At 38.9% G+C, this 16,270-nt stretch overlaps 1 protein-coding gene across 1 annotated transcript in view; it reads right to left on the bottom strand.

Moving 5' to 3' along the window:
- Positions 1-16,270, bottom strand: part of LOC117239461 (triokinase/FMN cyclase-like) — a 90,863-nt gene that overhangs the window by 22,906 nt on the left and 51,687 nt on the right. The window contains exon 7 of the mRNA XM_033505022.1: positions 13,525-13,778. Coding sequence (XP_033360913.1) covers positions 13,525-13,778 — 254 coding nt within the window. The remainder of the gene's footprint in view (positions 1-13,524; positions 13,779-16,270) is intronic.

Below are 16,270 nucleotides of genomic sequence, written 5' to 3'. Positions count from 1 at the left end.
AAACTACCGAATTTTTTCAGCAACGAGTTTATGAAAAAACAACTAAACACAATAAAATGAAATCGATGAATAATAATAGGTGATTTGCAATAAAAATAGGTAAGAATAAAGAAATAGAAAGGACTTTGCTGACGAAACTGCTCGATGCACTACCCTTGCAAGATATAGAAACCTTCATCCCAATAGCTTAACCCAATTCAAAACATTTGATGAACATACATAAAAATTAATTTTTTACAGTAATCAGTAGTTGACAATAAATAAATGTGAGAAAATTCTTTAACGGGATCAACGGTAGAACATACCCTAAATAATAAAAAAAATCATCTCAATATCAGTCCAACAATTGCAGAACAGTCACTGAACGCACATAAATGAAATTGATGAACAGCAAATTCCTTGCAGTAACAATAGTTAACGATGGATACATCCAGAAAATTTTGCAAACGGAATCAATCGCTGAACTACCCTTGCACGGTGCAAAGGTTCATCAAACATAAAAATTGGATTTTTATGAGAAGAGTAGTTTATAAAAACTAATAAAAAAGAATTGCCTTAACGGGACCAATCGGAATACATGTCTTACAAAATACAAAAATGATCATTGTGATTGATCAAGTTGTTTCGGAGAAATCGATGAACATACATGCAAAAAAAGAAATATTCATCAAATTAAAATACCTTTTTTGTTTATTGAAGTCGATATAAAAATTATAGTTTAGATAAGAATGACAGACCCGGTTCTAAATTTGGAGATAGTGCTGTTATACTGGTACGCTGTCCTATTAAATATGAAATTATTAAAATCGATAATTGGTGTAACACAAGACTGGAGCTTTCAATTCAAGTTATTCCTGAGCAACGAAAACAAGCAGGATATAAATAACGGCAGTCAAATTAGCATATATTGCCCCAACAAATGTCCCCAGGAATTAGAAGTGTACTTAGTTCTAAAAATAACAATAGTATAAGGAAAATAATTTTTTATTCTTCATATTCGGACATATTTAATAATGCAAAGTTGGATCTCGGTTTTCTAGCTTGGGATTCCGACGAGAGATTAGTAATATCAAACCCTACAAACAAACTAAATGTTGCAGGTGACTCTTTCAAAAAAATTCACATCAAAACCTAATTCACATCAAAATTCACATCAAATCTTAAATTCAGTTAACTAGTTAATAAAAAAGTACAAGTTTTAAAAGAGAAAGTTTCTAGTACTAGAAACTTTTTAGTACTTGCTAGCGTGAATTAAAGTTTGTGCTTTTTCGAAGTACAATTCTGTCAACAACCCTAATTTACATGTTATTTTGGCCAATTATTTCACATCATTTGAGAAAATGAAAATTATTTTTTCCAAATTAAACAATAAAAAGTCTTTAGATTATAATAACATCCCGAATTAAGTTTTGAAACATCTGCCCTATAGTTACATTCTTTATTATACCATATTACCTAGTAATGCATTTAACTTGAAATATTTTCCATTCGCATGGAAAATAGCCAACCCTCTAATTCAGAGCTATCGAACTTTTTTCTCTGCCCAGATAACATTACTACTCATATTCTACTCTACCTAAACCAGGTCCTACACCACGGGCCAGACGGGAACCAGATGTCCACTCATCCTTACTGCGTACCCTCAATAGTCTTAAGGACCCATCATAAATCCCAGTAATTTGCTTTTTTCTAAATCGCTTTCTAAAAAGTATTGTCTACTACGGCTTGACACGGAAAAGTTAGTTTTTCTCACGTACGTTCCCACTAGCAACTTTTTATCGAGGGCGGCAAAGACGCTTCCTAGTCCACCAACCTTCAACCAATCAGAAGCAATGTATAGTGCCCTCACTTTCCTGACCAAAAATATCATGAACAAATCCGATGGTCCCGTGCGCTAGACACATCCATCGCTAGCTTTCCTCCGACACAGCATCGGCACTCAACTTTACTTCTTCTACACCGCTAGAAAAGTCAACTTTACTTATTCGACAACGCTCGCAAAGTCTAACATACATCATCTATCTAAGTTGGTTCTCGGGATTACCGAACATTCACTTCCTGTATTAAGTATCCTCTAGTGCTACGCCCATTAACATACTAAATTCAACTGTGCATATTTATCTTATCTTTGTGCGACAAATTGTCATCTACGATTTATACCTATTTAACAGTGTACCTCATGAGTGTTGGAAATAAAAACCTTATAACCCTGTGAATCACAGTGTTATATTAATTTAACCACCCCTATTATCTTAACGGAAATCAGGGGATTGATTAGCTCGTAGTGTCGATTATTATAATCGTAACGGGAATTTACGACTCCCGTTGACGTCTCTCTTCGCGATTGCGTCTCCCCGCGATTGGTCGAAAATACACATATAGATAACCGATAACCCACTATGAGCAAGTTAGTCCTTAGTCTATAGATCTTCCTTTAGACAGTAGTTAAATGTCTGCTCACCCTATTACGATCAGATAGGAATGCGTTATAGTTATAATTTATAACTGTTGCCCTATTGTAATCTATTGTTTTTATTCCAAAGCAAACGAAGTACATACCTAATATGAACATTGTTGTTGCGATATTTCGTCAACAAGTGATGGTACATCGACTGGAACTTTAGTAAGGAAGGTGAGTAGTCTACTAGCGCCGACCGATACCTTGATTTTATGCGTATCATAATAGGAAAAGTGCTTTCACTTATAGATGGATCCAAACGCAGGACATAATTATTTATTAACAGACAATAATTAGAAAAATTTATATCCATACTCATTGCTACTAGGTAGGAACAGATCCCCTTACAGTTTGCATAATTTCAGTCTCTATAAAATATTTCGTTGTTCGATCCTACAACTTCTTGAATTGTTGAAAATATCATTTTTAATGTATCAAAATCTTTAAATTTAGTTTGGAATTGTTCCGTAATTTCTGTTAACGGTGCTGTGAATTTTTGAAAATTTGCATTTGCGTGTTCATTTGTTATCTCTTTACGAGACGGAAAATGATAAAATTTGGAGGTTTCTGTTTTTAATATAAATAAGTAGATTTGTTTCTGGAAGCCGTTAATGTGTTCAATTAATTCTGATATCGTTTGGTCCTGCTTTTGTAAATTTAGATTTAAACGGTTGAGGTGATATATAAGTCTATCAAGAATGCTAATTCACTTAAAAACGAAGTATCTTCAAATTAATGCAATTGTTAAGGTATAGAGAGGATTCGGAAATACAAATAGTTTACTTTATATAACACTCTGAAGACCTCGATAACCTTCTTGCATGCACGCTTGTTGTCAACCGACTCCACCAGATTCTTCTAACGGCTTCCAACCGCCTTTTGTTTCAACTCAGACCTGGACGCCCTCTGATGCTTACACACACATTCACATGTACAGTGTAAATGTATCATCTACCTAACAGCAATAAATTCTCAATTCTTTTATTTCATTTTTTAAAAATTCGGCTATTTCATTTCTTAATGAAAAGAATCGGGATAAGCTGAACTCAACCAGCGTATATCTGTATGCAAGGATGGGCCTTCATACGTGGCACTAATTTCTTGTAAGAAGTTTTTAAATTTTTTACGCGTGAATGCATTATTTGTACTTCTAATCAAATTAGTAACTTTCATTACAGTTTTCATCGTGGAATTTAATATTATAATCTTTCCACATAACGGCTCTCGATGCAAAGTACAATAAAATGTTGGATCATTTTTTCTCAACAGGCCTTTTAAGCTGCGTAAAATAAAAATAACAGGCTGTAATAAGCCAAAAATTATAAATTATGATGTATTCGTACTTGACCGTAGTGATATGAATTGATATTTAGCTCTAGCTGCTGAAGAAAAAGACATAGAGTGATGACTAACTCATTTGTGGTAGGAAAATCTATAGAGTAACCAACTCTGGCCCGTGAATCGTCATTTCGTCAGTCCTGCTCTTCTCGAAAGGTAGTAGACTTTATCAAATCTGTTTAGTTAGAGATCTTCTTCCTAATATCAGTAAGACATTTGACCAAGTAGCTAATAAGTCAATAAAGTCTCACTGCATTCTCAATCATATTATTCCTAACAATCAATTCGCTTTTCATTCAAAATACAACACCATTCATGCTATCAGTAAGTTTGTATTTGATATTTGCTGGGCAACGAACGCTGATAGATTTGTAGGAGTACCGCTAATCGACCTTGAAAAGCCCTTGGGCACGGTGTGGTTGAATACGTTGTTCTACAAGCTATTCTAAAAAATCTTCAAGTTATTTGAGCTCGTCAACAATTTTCTCACTTAATAATGGTGTGCAATAGGACACGGTAAATTTACCCTTGCATTTCGATATTTAGTTCGGCGATTTACTGTTCTCTTTGACCTAAACAATTAGGATGAGAAATCTGCAACCGCTTTTGCAAATAATTTATTATTATGTGCTTCCTACAGGAAATTTTCTCAAATTAACAAAATCTCCCAAAATATTCAAGTCAACTATTATGTGGCCAAATACTCTAGCATATTTAGCATTCTGGAAAAATCATTTAGCTGCCCTAAACCAATTAAACATAAATCTTCGATTAAATATTTAAATTTAAATCTTTTTAAAGTCGCAAAATTTTTGGGTCTTAATCATTTTAAAAAATTAAGATTTCTAAATAATTTAAGATTGGAACTCTCCATAGCTCAAATAACCATGTTGTCGTAACAAAAAATTATTGTATTCAAATTTTCAAACAACAGTGCATATATTCTGTATTATAAATTATTAGTTAGGTCTATAATTATACAGGGTTGTTGGTAACTGGTAATACAAGCGGAAAGGGGGTGATTCTACGCGAAAAAAGAAGTCGAAAGCATAGGATAAAAATTTCTTTTTAATTTTCTTTTTAATTTTTCCATCGAAACAACGATCTACAGTGAGTTCCGTTATAACGAGACGTGAGAAAGTGCACGCGTACCGAGCGAAAATTCAAAGTCGATTTTCTCGAAAACAAAGCCTCAAACGAAAAATTTTTATTCTATATTTTCGACTTCTTTTTTCACGTAGAATCACCCCCTTTCCGCTTGTACCACCAGTTACCAACCACCCTGTATATGAAATGCTTATATGATTCAATATCTTCACTAGCACGATGGAAAGAAGCAGGCTCGCCGAGAGGAAATATCTAAAACAATGCCCAGGATGATTCAACTCTCTTAGTTCCAATTCAAAAACTGAAATAGTAACTTGGAATTGTATAGCTATATGAATATTATGAGAATTTATTTATTTGAGTTGAAGCAAATAAGGAATTATTGGGTGAAAATTAAAGATATCTCAAATAATGACTGAATTAAATACCGCGCGTTCTCAAATTCTCTTTATTTTCAAAAGGCTACGAAAATCGGATATCGAGTAGATAAAAATTATCGGATCCGGACTGAGGATAGCATCTCACTCATCTACTATGTTGGAAGAAATCCGTACAATAAGGAGATAACATATATTCTTAAGAACTTCTAGACGAATTTGAAATATTCACTACCATATTCTACACCTAATTTGAAACCCCACTTAAAATCCTGATATCCATGGACCAATTTAATAACAGTATAATATAGTTATTATTAAGTATATACATGTACATGTATTAGCTAGAATTGCGTATGTTAGATAAAATTAATACCTGCCACAAATAAGTTCCTATGTAAATATTCTGTTATTCTGTGGTATCACTTAATTCTATCGCATTGTTATTATTATTATTATTTTATTCTTTATTTTATCTTTTCACGTTAGTTTTTCCGGGTAAGCAATCGTGTTTGGACCTTGCATTTGTTTTTTGCACATGTATTTTTGTCTAATGTTATTTTATCTATTTTTTATCCATATTTGTATTAAAAATTACATGCCGTGACGAAGTATATAAATTATGCGAATACTTACTGTAACTATTTATAAGTAAAACTGTGGCATTTTTCATTAATTCTGTGATATTAATCTGCGAGAGCTGTTACTACAGCCATACAGATTTAGTGTATCTTTTTTTTTTATAAGTGGGGAAATCCCTATCGACATCCTGCCACTCCTGGGAAGCGACGGGGTAGTATCGGGCTTAACCGACTAAAACCCCACGGTGGTCCGCCTGACGCTCAACAGGGATGCCCCGGGATCTCTTTCGAATTACTACCGGAGCACTCCTTGGTCTTCTCGCATTCTGGGGGAGTCGTTCCTAGGTTAGTTCGGGCATTGGGAGGGACCACCCCTCTGAACACTATCCCCTGGGCCGTCGAGCAAGTCTGAGGAGATCCCAGATCCTCCTCGGCATGTAGGCCCCAATGACTACCTAGGGCGGCGCGGAACCCTGCAAGGGTGGGATATGAGAACCCGCTCTGTGCGCTCCTTCACGAACATTGCTCCTTCGCAATAGGAGCAAACTGCGAGGAACTCTTGTTGGCCTCTCAGCATCACCTTCCACGACTGACGGGGGTCCAAACTTTCGCCAATAGTTAGTCGCAGAACACGTCGGTGGGCCTCCCGCGCCGGACAACACTCCAGCGTGTGCCCGGCCGTGTCCTTAGAGAGGCACCTCGAAGAATTCAAACGCCTCCACTATCCTATCCCAGGGTATGGTGTTGAACGCATTGGCTATGTTTCAAGAGACTGCCAGCGCTACTCCACCCCGAAAAACCATGGCCCCGTCTCCCCATCTGCCGTACCCGGTTCACCGCATCCACCGTCGAGCGTCCCCACCGAAAGCCGTCCTGGCTTTCGTGCAAACCTAGCACTCGTCCCGATATGTGGACCTCCAGGCAGGCGGCAATGACTCCATCGAAGAGCTTGCCCACCTCATCTAGTAGGTACACCGGACGATACGCGAATGGCGAGTCCGTCGGTCGTCCCTCCTTCTGAAGCAGGACCAACCTCGCCAGGCGCCATATCCGAGGATAGGCTCCCTCCCTCAGACACCGTGTAAATAGGTGTCGTAGTCTGAAAGTCATGAACGCCATCGTTTCCACCCATACCCGCCCCGGGACCGCGTCTGGGCCGCGCACCACATCGCGGGTGGCCATCCTTCTCGCCGCATCCAGCATCTCCTCCTTCGCAACCCCCAGTTCCTCCCACCACTCCACTGTCCAAATCAAGAATGTTCAGGGCTGCCCCGGCCTGTCCTCCTTTTCAATGCCGGATCCATATCTGCCCTACGGATCCCATTCGATCGACTGGAAGAGGTCCATCCAGGATCGGACTTTAGTGATCTTGATACTCCCCCGTAAGATGTGCCCTGTCTCTCTATATGCCTCGTAGCAGAGAGAGATCTTTTCCTCGTCATGAAATTGACGACGAGGTACCCTCTGGAACCGCTTGTGAGCCCGAACGCAGGTGTGTGCGGGCAAGATCTACAGCTCTGCAATCTCCGCGGTCCACCAGTACACAGTCCGGTTCTGTCTAGCACCAGACACGGAGCGCGTACCGTCGCATCACATGCCGCGCTCATGTCTCGGCGAAGGCTCTCCACCTCCTCGTCCACGCTTGTCTCCTCTGTACAAGCGTCCCAGTTCCAGGCCGCCACAATGGCTGCTGCCTGGAGCATTTCATTGTCATCTTTGATGGACCATCCTGGTGACAGGCAGGAGCGTTCCACTCCCCGGATGCCGCGGGCCTCTCCCGCGGGCATTATCTCCGGCCCCACCTCCATGAATATATAGGGGTGGTCTAAGAAAATCTTAACCCCCTCAGATAGTCTCCAGCCTGAGACTCGTTGAAACGCGTTGGGAATGCTCCATGTAATATCGACGACTGAACACCCCCTCTACGCCATGCATGTGCTGGTCGAGCCCCTATTAAGTAATAGGAGCCCGAGGCCCGTAGCCCGATCTGTCAGTACCCGGCCACGAGCGTCAGTCCCGTGTTCCTCCATTACGGGAAATGGGCATTAAAGCCCCCCCCCCCCGAACGAGAACCTGACGGGGAAAGTATCGTCTCACGTAATCGCCAACCCCGTCCAGGAACTTCCCAAACGCGACCAGGCCACTGTTCGGAGAGACATATACGTCTACCACTACTATACCAGCCCACTCGATGATTACATACATCTTGCTCTACTCGGGCAGGACACCGGCGGCAGACGTGCCCGGCGCTGACGTTCTCCTCACGGCGACCAAGTTATACAGGTTTCTGAATCAGTCAGAGGTGTCTAGTACATGACAGGGCTCGGCTACTACTGATAAGGCAAATTCTGTGGTCGGCAAGCGCACCGAGCGACTCACAGACCGGGCATCCGATCATGGAGGTAGGGCAAATCTCAGCCCGGTAACCGGTGCCTCCGCACCTGTAGCATAGATGCCTTCGGTTTACTACTGAGCTATAAGTCGCTCTCACGGGTCCCAGCTCTAAGCATCTGTAGCATTGTAGGAGCCTCTTCAGGATGGCTCCGACCCTTGCCGTTGACCAGCCCAGAGCAACTCTTCCCGCTCGGATTAGTATCCGCGCTGCTACCGTCGGACACCTTATCCAGGATGAACCAAGGCCGCCTCTGAAGATCCTGATGTCTCCTACTCGAACCTCCAGTGACCTGCATCCCCTAATCCCAGCCAGGGCATCCCGAAGTTCCTCCTTCCCGACCGAGATGTTGATCTCAGTCACTCGAAGCTCTGACGTTCTAGTTGCAGCCACGATTCTTGCCGTGGCCAGGTCCTGTTCTGCCAGACGTCCTGTAAACGCGGTTGTCTTGTCTCTTTCTTTATCCCAGGGAACATCCAGAATGAGGCATCCAGTCATCGCCTTCCTAATTTTAACTCTTACAATTCCGACTTCGGCTAGCGAGACTTTCTGTCTAGCTGTCGCCAGCACTTCGGCGTAAGAAGCCTTCTTCCACTCCCTAAATGTTAAGGTCACCGCACATGATTGCGGAAGGCGTTGAGCACCACCTTACTATTCGTCTGTACCGGCCTTCCTTCCCGCAAGGAGGACTTGCTTATGTAAGTCTATGGGGGCTGACAAACCCACGTTCCCGCAACTAGGGAGGACCGTCGGGACAAGCGTCCCGCTTACGTGAGTCCTCTATGTACACCGCAGGGAAGGTCGCCGGGAGTGTAAGGCGTTTAAGTACGGTTACACCTTCTCTACGTGGCCTTGGGTAGTAGCGCACCCACGATCCTGATGCCAAGAATGGGACCGTCGGGATAAGTTCCCGGGTACTTTGTACCTTGAGGCCCCCGCTTACGTGAGTCCGATCTGGAACTGCCGAACGCGGTTAGCAGGTCGCCGGCCGGCAGTGACGTGACCATACATCCACACGATAGTCTGACGAATGACTAAAGTTGAGACCACGGGGGTTGCGTGAAGCCTAGAGAAATTTGCGACCTTTCAGCTCGACCAAATTGGGTTGGACTCGTGGGGGTAATGGTTGATAGCCAAATGCTGGCAAGACGACCGATTTAAGAGGTATTGGCTTTCCCGAATGGTCGTCCCTGGGTGAGCAGTGTCCTAACTGTTCAACTTTTCCGGAGCCATCCTGGAAAGACGATAGGGCTAGGAAAGAAGCCCCGTTCGACCTGAGACGAGTGAAAGCCCCTGCAGACCTAACTAATAAGGGTAGCAAGATCTGGATACCGAGTGAACCCAACCCCTATGACTCTAGGGGTGCTTGGGTCTAGTATGGCTACTTCGCGAGGTACGGACCTGTTATCTAATGCTGCTACGGAGGTAGACACTAATTGTACCGGCCTTCCTTCTGGAGGCAGTTGTCTCCGGCGCCTTGGCAGCACCTGCTCTCTTCATACTGTTCTTCTTCTTCCTCAGCACGACCATCTTGCATTCACCACCCTCCTGTCCCCTCGGGGGCGATGATAATTCGGTGGCATTACCTGCAGCCGTAGTTGCCTTCCTCGGCCGTGTTTCTCAGCTATGTCGGCCGTCTTGTAGACATTCTTCTAGGCGTTGCAGGCGTTCATTAGCGAAGGCCCGAGCTTCTCAAATCTTTTCTCGAGGACGGAAAGACACTCCCCGCTCCCATCATCTTTCTTGGGAGGCCCAGCTCTGAAGTGGAAACGTTGCACCGTACACTCTTCTGACGACCGTAAACGGCCTTTCCGGTTTGCTCTTTCCGACGGACTTCGATCTCCTTCTCCAGCACCGTCACACGTATCTCCCCCAGCCTAGTAGCTCCAATACCGCAAGCAAATCCCGTCCTCCTTGTCAACTACCATCGTACCAGCAGCGATGGTGCTTGCCGCCTCCTTTAAGGTCTTGATGTAGATGATTTTCAGATTCCACGATGTCGTCGCCACCTATATTATCTCCTCGAGCCACCGAATTAGCTCAGTCCTTATGTCAACTATCGAGGACGTTCTTATCTCCAAGACCAGCTCCACAGATACATCTGGGATTGTGGATGTCAGCTTCCTTTTTCGTACCCTGGACATAGTTGATGAGGACGAAACCCCATAGGCCAACGTCTCTTCGATGTGCAAACTCGCACTTCCCTGCGAGATTCCTGCAGTGGTTGTTCCGGTGTATTATCCGGCGCTGGCGCCATGACCCGGTCCATGCCCGAACTCTCTGGTCTGTCCATCCTGTCTGCAATTCTCTTGAATCTCCTGGTCACCTTTAACGCAAGCTCCACTCCTCCCTCCATCTCCTGTCTCCTGCTAATATTCTCCAGATACAGGAGCTCATCTGGTGGCCTGGCGGTCAATTCCCGAACAGTCGTGATCATGGGATGCCGACACAGTGGGGTCCTACGCGCACGTGCTCTCGGGTTGTTTCCGAAGTTGCCCGTGCGGCGGCTATGTCGGCGCGCGTCCCAATATGACCTCCTTATTGCCTCATCGACAGGGCTGAATTTTCTGTACTTCCCTACCCCATCCATCCCTTACCAGTTTTCTTGCGCACTTTCGTACACACACACTGGCACAACACTCTAGTCAACTTCTTTTTTCGGATTTCCTTATTTTTCTAATAGTTTCGATTGCAGAGTATAGAGCAACCTGAACGCGTCCTCTCCATGCCGCCATCTTCAGATCCCAATATATTGTATCTACTGTATACCTATATGTGGCGTTTCGTATAATTTCTACATGCATATTTCTGTAACTGAAATAGTAATAAACACATTAAAACAAGAACTGTAACACAGATTAGATGGTGCGGCAAACGAAGTGCTTGATTCTGATATGAACGACGAGCTGTACTCGAAATGCGTGACAAATTGATTGCTAACGATCTCTCACGAAAGCGATGGTACGCGAAACGAGATACGCGGTATGACGCAATCTAGCACAGAAACGCTGAAAACGTCGCTTTAATTATATTAAATTTAATTTCATATTTAAATAGTTTAAAATAAAATATTGAATTGTGATTTCAATGACATCGATAAAATATTTTGCTAATTATTTACAAATCAGATGACCTTACCGATTTCAATGATCTTGAAAGATGTTATCATGATCAACATTCTGAACGTCTTTTCCCTGTATATGTTACCGTCACTATAGGAAAAAGTTATTTGATATCTTAATCTTGACAACATATTTCAAGCTCACATAAATCTGTGAAGTCGTCCGATTTGTAAATAATTAGCAATATTTTATATTGAAATAAAAATATGCCTGGCATAGAAACGCCAAAAACGCTAATTCGTTTAATGCAACGGTTAATTCTTAAGTAGGAATTATGATTCCTAATCACACATTGATATACAGAGTTATCCACTTAACTCGAAACTAGCGGTCGCAACAATATTGAAAACTGCAACAGTTTAATATATACGCTTACTGCTACAATCAAACGTCGCGAGCCACCTGTGAGCTGTTATTAGAAGTATAATTAGGCAGTGTGGTTGTCGTTAACAGCTCTTGAAGTTGGTGTTGCAATAAGGAGAAGACAAGCAAAACGAAATGAGGCAAGAAGAAAACATGCCTCGCGGATTTTCGCGTAACGATTTCATGTCCTTGCACGCTGCTGAAGCCGTCCTTCCAAACAAGCAAGTGCATCCGATTCTATACCCACATATAGCTCTTTTTTTTTTTATTATATTGTATTATTTGGATTTGGTTTATCTGATATATAACTGCAATTTTTTTTATTTAAAATCGCATTCAACTACCAGAATTATTAATGAACTACAATAATATTGTTCCAATTTTTACAAACCTTTTTTTATTTTTTATTTTTATTAAACATTTTCTTCTACATCATACTTTAAAATTTGTTAACGATTACTTTCTACGAATTGATCTTTATTACCTCGTTTTGTATCGTTTTGCTGTGAATACATCGAATGTAAAAATAAGAAACAAATTGAGAAACAACAAAACACCTCACAGGACTCAGATTTAAATAAATCAGTTAAAAAAAAATAAAAATTAATTTAACTTTCGTACTGCAATACCTGGGCTCATTTGGACTAGTTGACGAACAGCGGATGTATGTTTGAACGATAAGAAGCCTAACGGTCTCTAAACGACAGATTTCACATCAGAATTCGACAATTTATATACAGGCTGTTCTGCTATAGGTGTAAAAAATGTAAGGGGTGTTTCTTAAAGCTAAAATAAGACATGAAAATCAAGAATTAAAAATTGCATCTTCAGCTTTGTTTTTTAGTTATTAACAATTAAGAATTAGCCGAAATATCCCTGTGCGCGAGCAATCCTCCTTACAAGAACGAAAGTAGGTCAGGCTAACCGGCGGGGTGCGCAAGAATCCAATTGAACGATACATAGACAGCAACTTAGCTCGTACAAATAGTAAAGGAGAAAATATACAGAGTGCCCGTAATGCAAGTAAATGTAAAGTAAAGTGAATAAAGTAAATAAAGTAAAGTGAGGAAATGAAGTGTGAATGAAATAGACAGAAAAGTTTATGAGTCAATCAATTAACCTACGGCAGCTGCTAACATATTCCTAGTGTACAATGAGATTATATAAAATTTGAAAAAATAAACAACATTTCCGTACACAAAGTTTCTTTATTGCCTTAACTCATTTGCACCTAAGCGCGGATTAATCCGCACGCTGCGACTGTCTTCTATCACCAAGACGCGGATTATTACGCGCACTGTGACTGCTTTTTATTTCAGTTACTAAGCATTCTTCAGATGTGAGAGTTTACGTTTGACCCGTTTGTCAGCATCTCGCCTATATCAGTTTATTGTATTGACCATTTTAAAGAATTTCACCAGAAATAATATGATTTAATTTCTTATTTCTTATTTTTTTTAAATAAATATTTTTTTCTTTTTTCCATTTAGAAAGTGTAGAAAGTGTATCGATAAATCCGGATTACAGTACAGTACAGTTTTGTTATTGTGCAGCGTAATATACACATGTATTTGATTCGTCGTCCTCGTGACAACTAACGAAAATATCATTGAAGCAAAAAAGATTATCGATCATGTCACAGGTGGCGTAGCAAAATTTAAGTAACATAATATGCAGATTTAATTATTTACAATGTTAAACACCAACTATTCAAATCCCGAATATGCTTGGAAAATTATCGAAAGTTTATTGTAATGTTATATAATAAATATTTCTAAAAACTTACCATGGATCTATCACCCGGTTTCGCTTTCCCATATTTTATTAAGCAATTTAGACCACTGCGAAATGTACGTGCCCAAATTTGCAGCCAACCTTCTTTTTCAGAAATTGAAACTAATTCTGTGGTAATACTAGTAAAAAATAAGCAGTACAATGCTCCAGAAGTGCCACCCATTTCTTCTTCGGCTATATGAGCTAGTTCAGTAAAAACTGATGATGGGTGTGAGAATTGAAACTTGTCTAAATTTCCTAAAATTCCTGAAAATAAATATTTATCAAAGAAATTTAGTTAAATTCGATCGTATTTTCTGTATCAAAAAAAATGATATTAATTAATAAACTGCAGACTTTTATTCAAATTCATATTTGTACGAATATAAGTAAAAAATAAAATTTCAATAAAAATTTACTTCATTTTATCATAGAGATATTACAAAATGTGTATTTTATCTCGGATATTTAATACATTTCTGCATACTATACTCATTTTGTATATTTCTGCATATTAAAATTTTTTATAAATACAGAAAAATCCACAGTCTGGTAATTAATTATATACAGGGCGTGTTTACGTTGCCAAAACCGAACACGTAAATATCTCCTTTACTATTAATGTTTAAGTTTTGATATAACTTTTCTCGGCTTTTTCTTCTTGTAATATATGCATAAGTCAGGAATGATATTTACATACATATATTTGTTTCTATTTTGTTTAAGAGTATGCGAGCGCACATGCGTCAGGCAATTATTCAGTAGATTTTATCAGAACGGGGTCACCGCATATGTCATGTGCATGTTTTGTAAGCAAGAAGAAGCAGTAATATTATGAGAATCATTACAGATATATAAGATTTATGAAAAGATACCTTTTTTGTATTAAAATATTATTTATTAGATCAAGTCTCCCTTGTTATTTAAACTCCAAATTCTTATCTCATTATAAATCCAACAATGTTAATACAAAATCTGTATGTTATACACATATTTCTATACTACGTTGCCTTTAATAAAAATTACGGCAAATTGAGGAAATTATTGAAATATGAATTTCTATACTCATTTTTTTAGAAAATATATATTTGCAGTAAGTGCTTTATAACTACAGGGTTCAAGTTGAATGAGCCTATCCAAAGTACCTATTGCAATATGTACGTACAAATAATTGCGTAACCATCCTGAATGCACTGGAGCATCATTTGTTGGAAATATTGGGAATTTAATTCAGATTTTTTCTATGGGTTTAATTAAAGATAAGGTATAGTCATAACTTTTAAATTTTATAGAAAATGTAAATGAACAAAAGAGAGTAAATTGTAAAACAATGATCAGAGATCAACTGAAGTCGTTCATAAAAACGACTAAAAAGCATTATATGAACTGTTTAAAACTAATGGAGAGACATTTGTGTAGCTCCTTTAATTAAAACATTTTTTCTAATTATGCACGTACATTTTTGCAAAAAAAGATATGGTCGTGAATATGTAGTCCACTTTGAATTATTCATCTCTTTTTTTTAATATCATTTTTTCTGGCTAACCAAAAGAAAAATATGACCTTTTACGATTGCTCAAATCACCTTGTATATGATAACTAGTTTCACTTCGCACTTTTTTATCTAACATGTTGTATTTAAAAATCTAAAGAAATGTCATCATATTTCTTCAAATTGTAGTTAATTTATGATATGTAAATTTGTTATGTGTTTTGTTTAGAAATAATTATCGTATCGTAATTGATTCATACAAAAAAAAAAAAAGAAAATAATCACGAGGCATTATTAGAAACTTACGAAATGGATTAACATATAGTGTAGTATTTAGTATATCTGTAGTTCATTTTGATATTAATCTTCAAAACTTGATAATAATATTTTTAAATGAAAATAATATTTTTGAAAATTTCAAAAATGTTTTAGCTAGGAAATTGGAAAATAAAAAATATTTCCAATAAATATTATTTATTGGAAAATATATCTTATTGACTGTTAATTGAAGATATTTTACAAACTTGTATTTGAAAAAAGATTACAATCTATTATTAGAATAAACCTTCATATCTGGACGTGTTCGTCCTACTGAATATAACGTTGGATGATTACTTAATTAAATCAGTGGCTGTCTTGCCGCTTAGGCAATTCGTTTAATACCCGAAGTTACCAAGGTATTCCAAAATCGGAAAGAGAGAGATGTGAATTAGGTACGACAAGTAAGAATTTCATGCACTGATTTTCTATGTGTGAATTACGGGTTTACGCTGCGCCATTGCTGTACATGTGTAAATGCAAGGGTTTAATAACTCGTCTGGTTCGTAGATATGTAATTCCGCAACCATAAAGTAATTTCTAAATCTCAATCTTCGATTCCAAACAGGAAAAATTAAACGAAAACCAAAGGATTTAGAACATTTCAGCAAAATAGCATCCGTGACATAAACCCGAGTAGTTGTGCGAAGATCTAACAACATATATGTTGATATTGATCAAAGCGATCGGAAGATAGATGAAGAGAACAAAAATTAGATTTTATTATATCAAATTGAACGTTCAATATATGAATTCTCTATAATTCAATGTTTCATATAGGATCAAATAGGTACTTAAATATTTGGATAAATTGTTAACAATTTTTCAGGCATACTTAAGATTAGGAGTTATTAGTCTTAGGAGTTTAGGACATACATAAGACCTTAATACGTAAACAGTACCGATATATACCGATATATACCGATAAAATGCAGAACAATAATGTTGA

This window comes from Bombus vosnesenskii, unplaced genomic scaffold, assembly GCF_011952255.1.
Source record: "Bombus vosnesenskii isolate JDL3184/JDL3185 unplaced genomic scaffold, Bvos_JDL3184-5_v1.1 scf7180000014015, whole genome shotgun sequence".
Taxonomy (NCBI): Eukaryota; Metazoa; Arthropoda; class Insecta; order Hymenoptera; family Apidae; genus Bombus; species Bombus vosnesenskii.
This window is presented reverse-complemented; position numbering and strand designations above follow the sequence as displayed.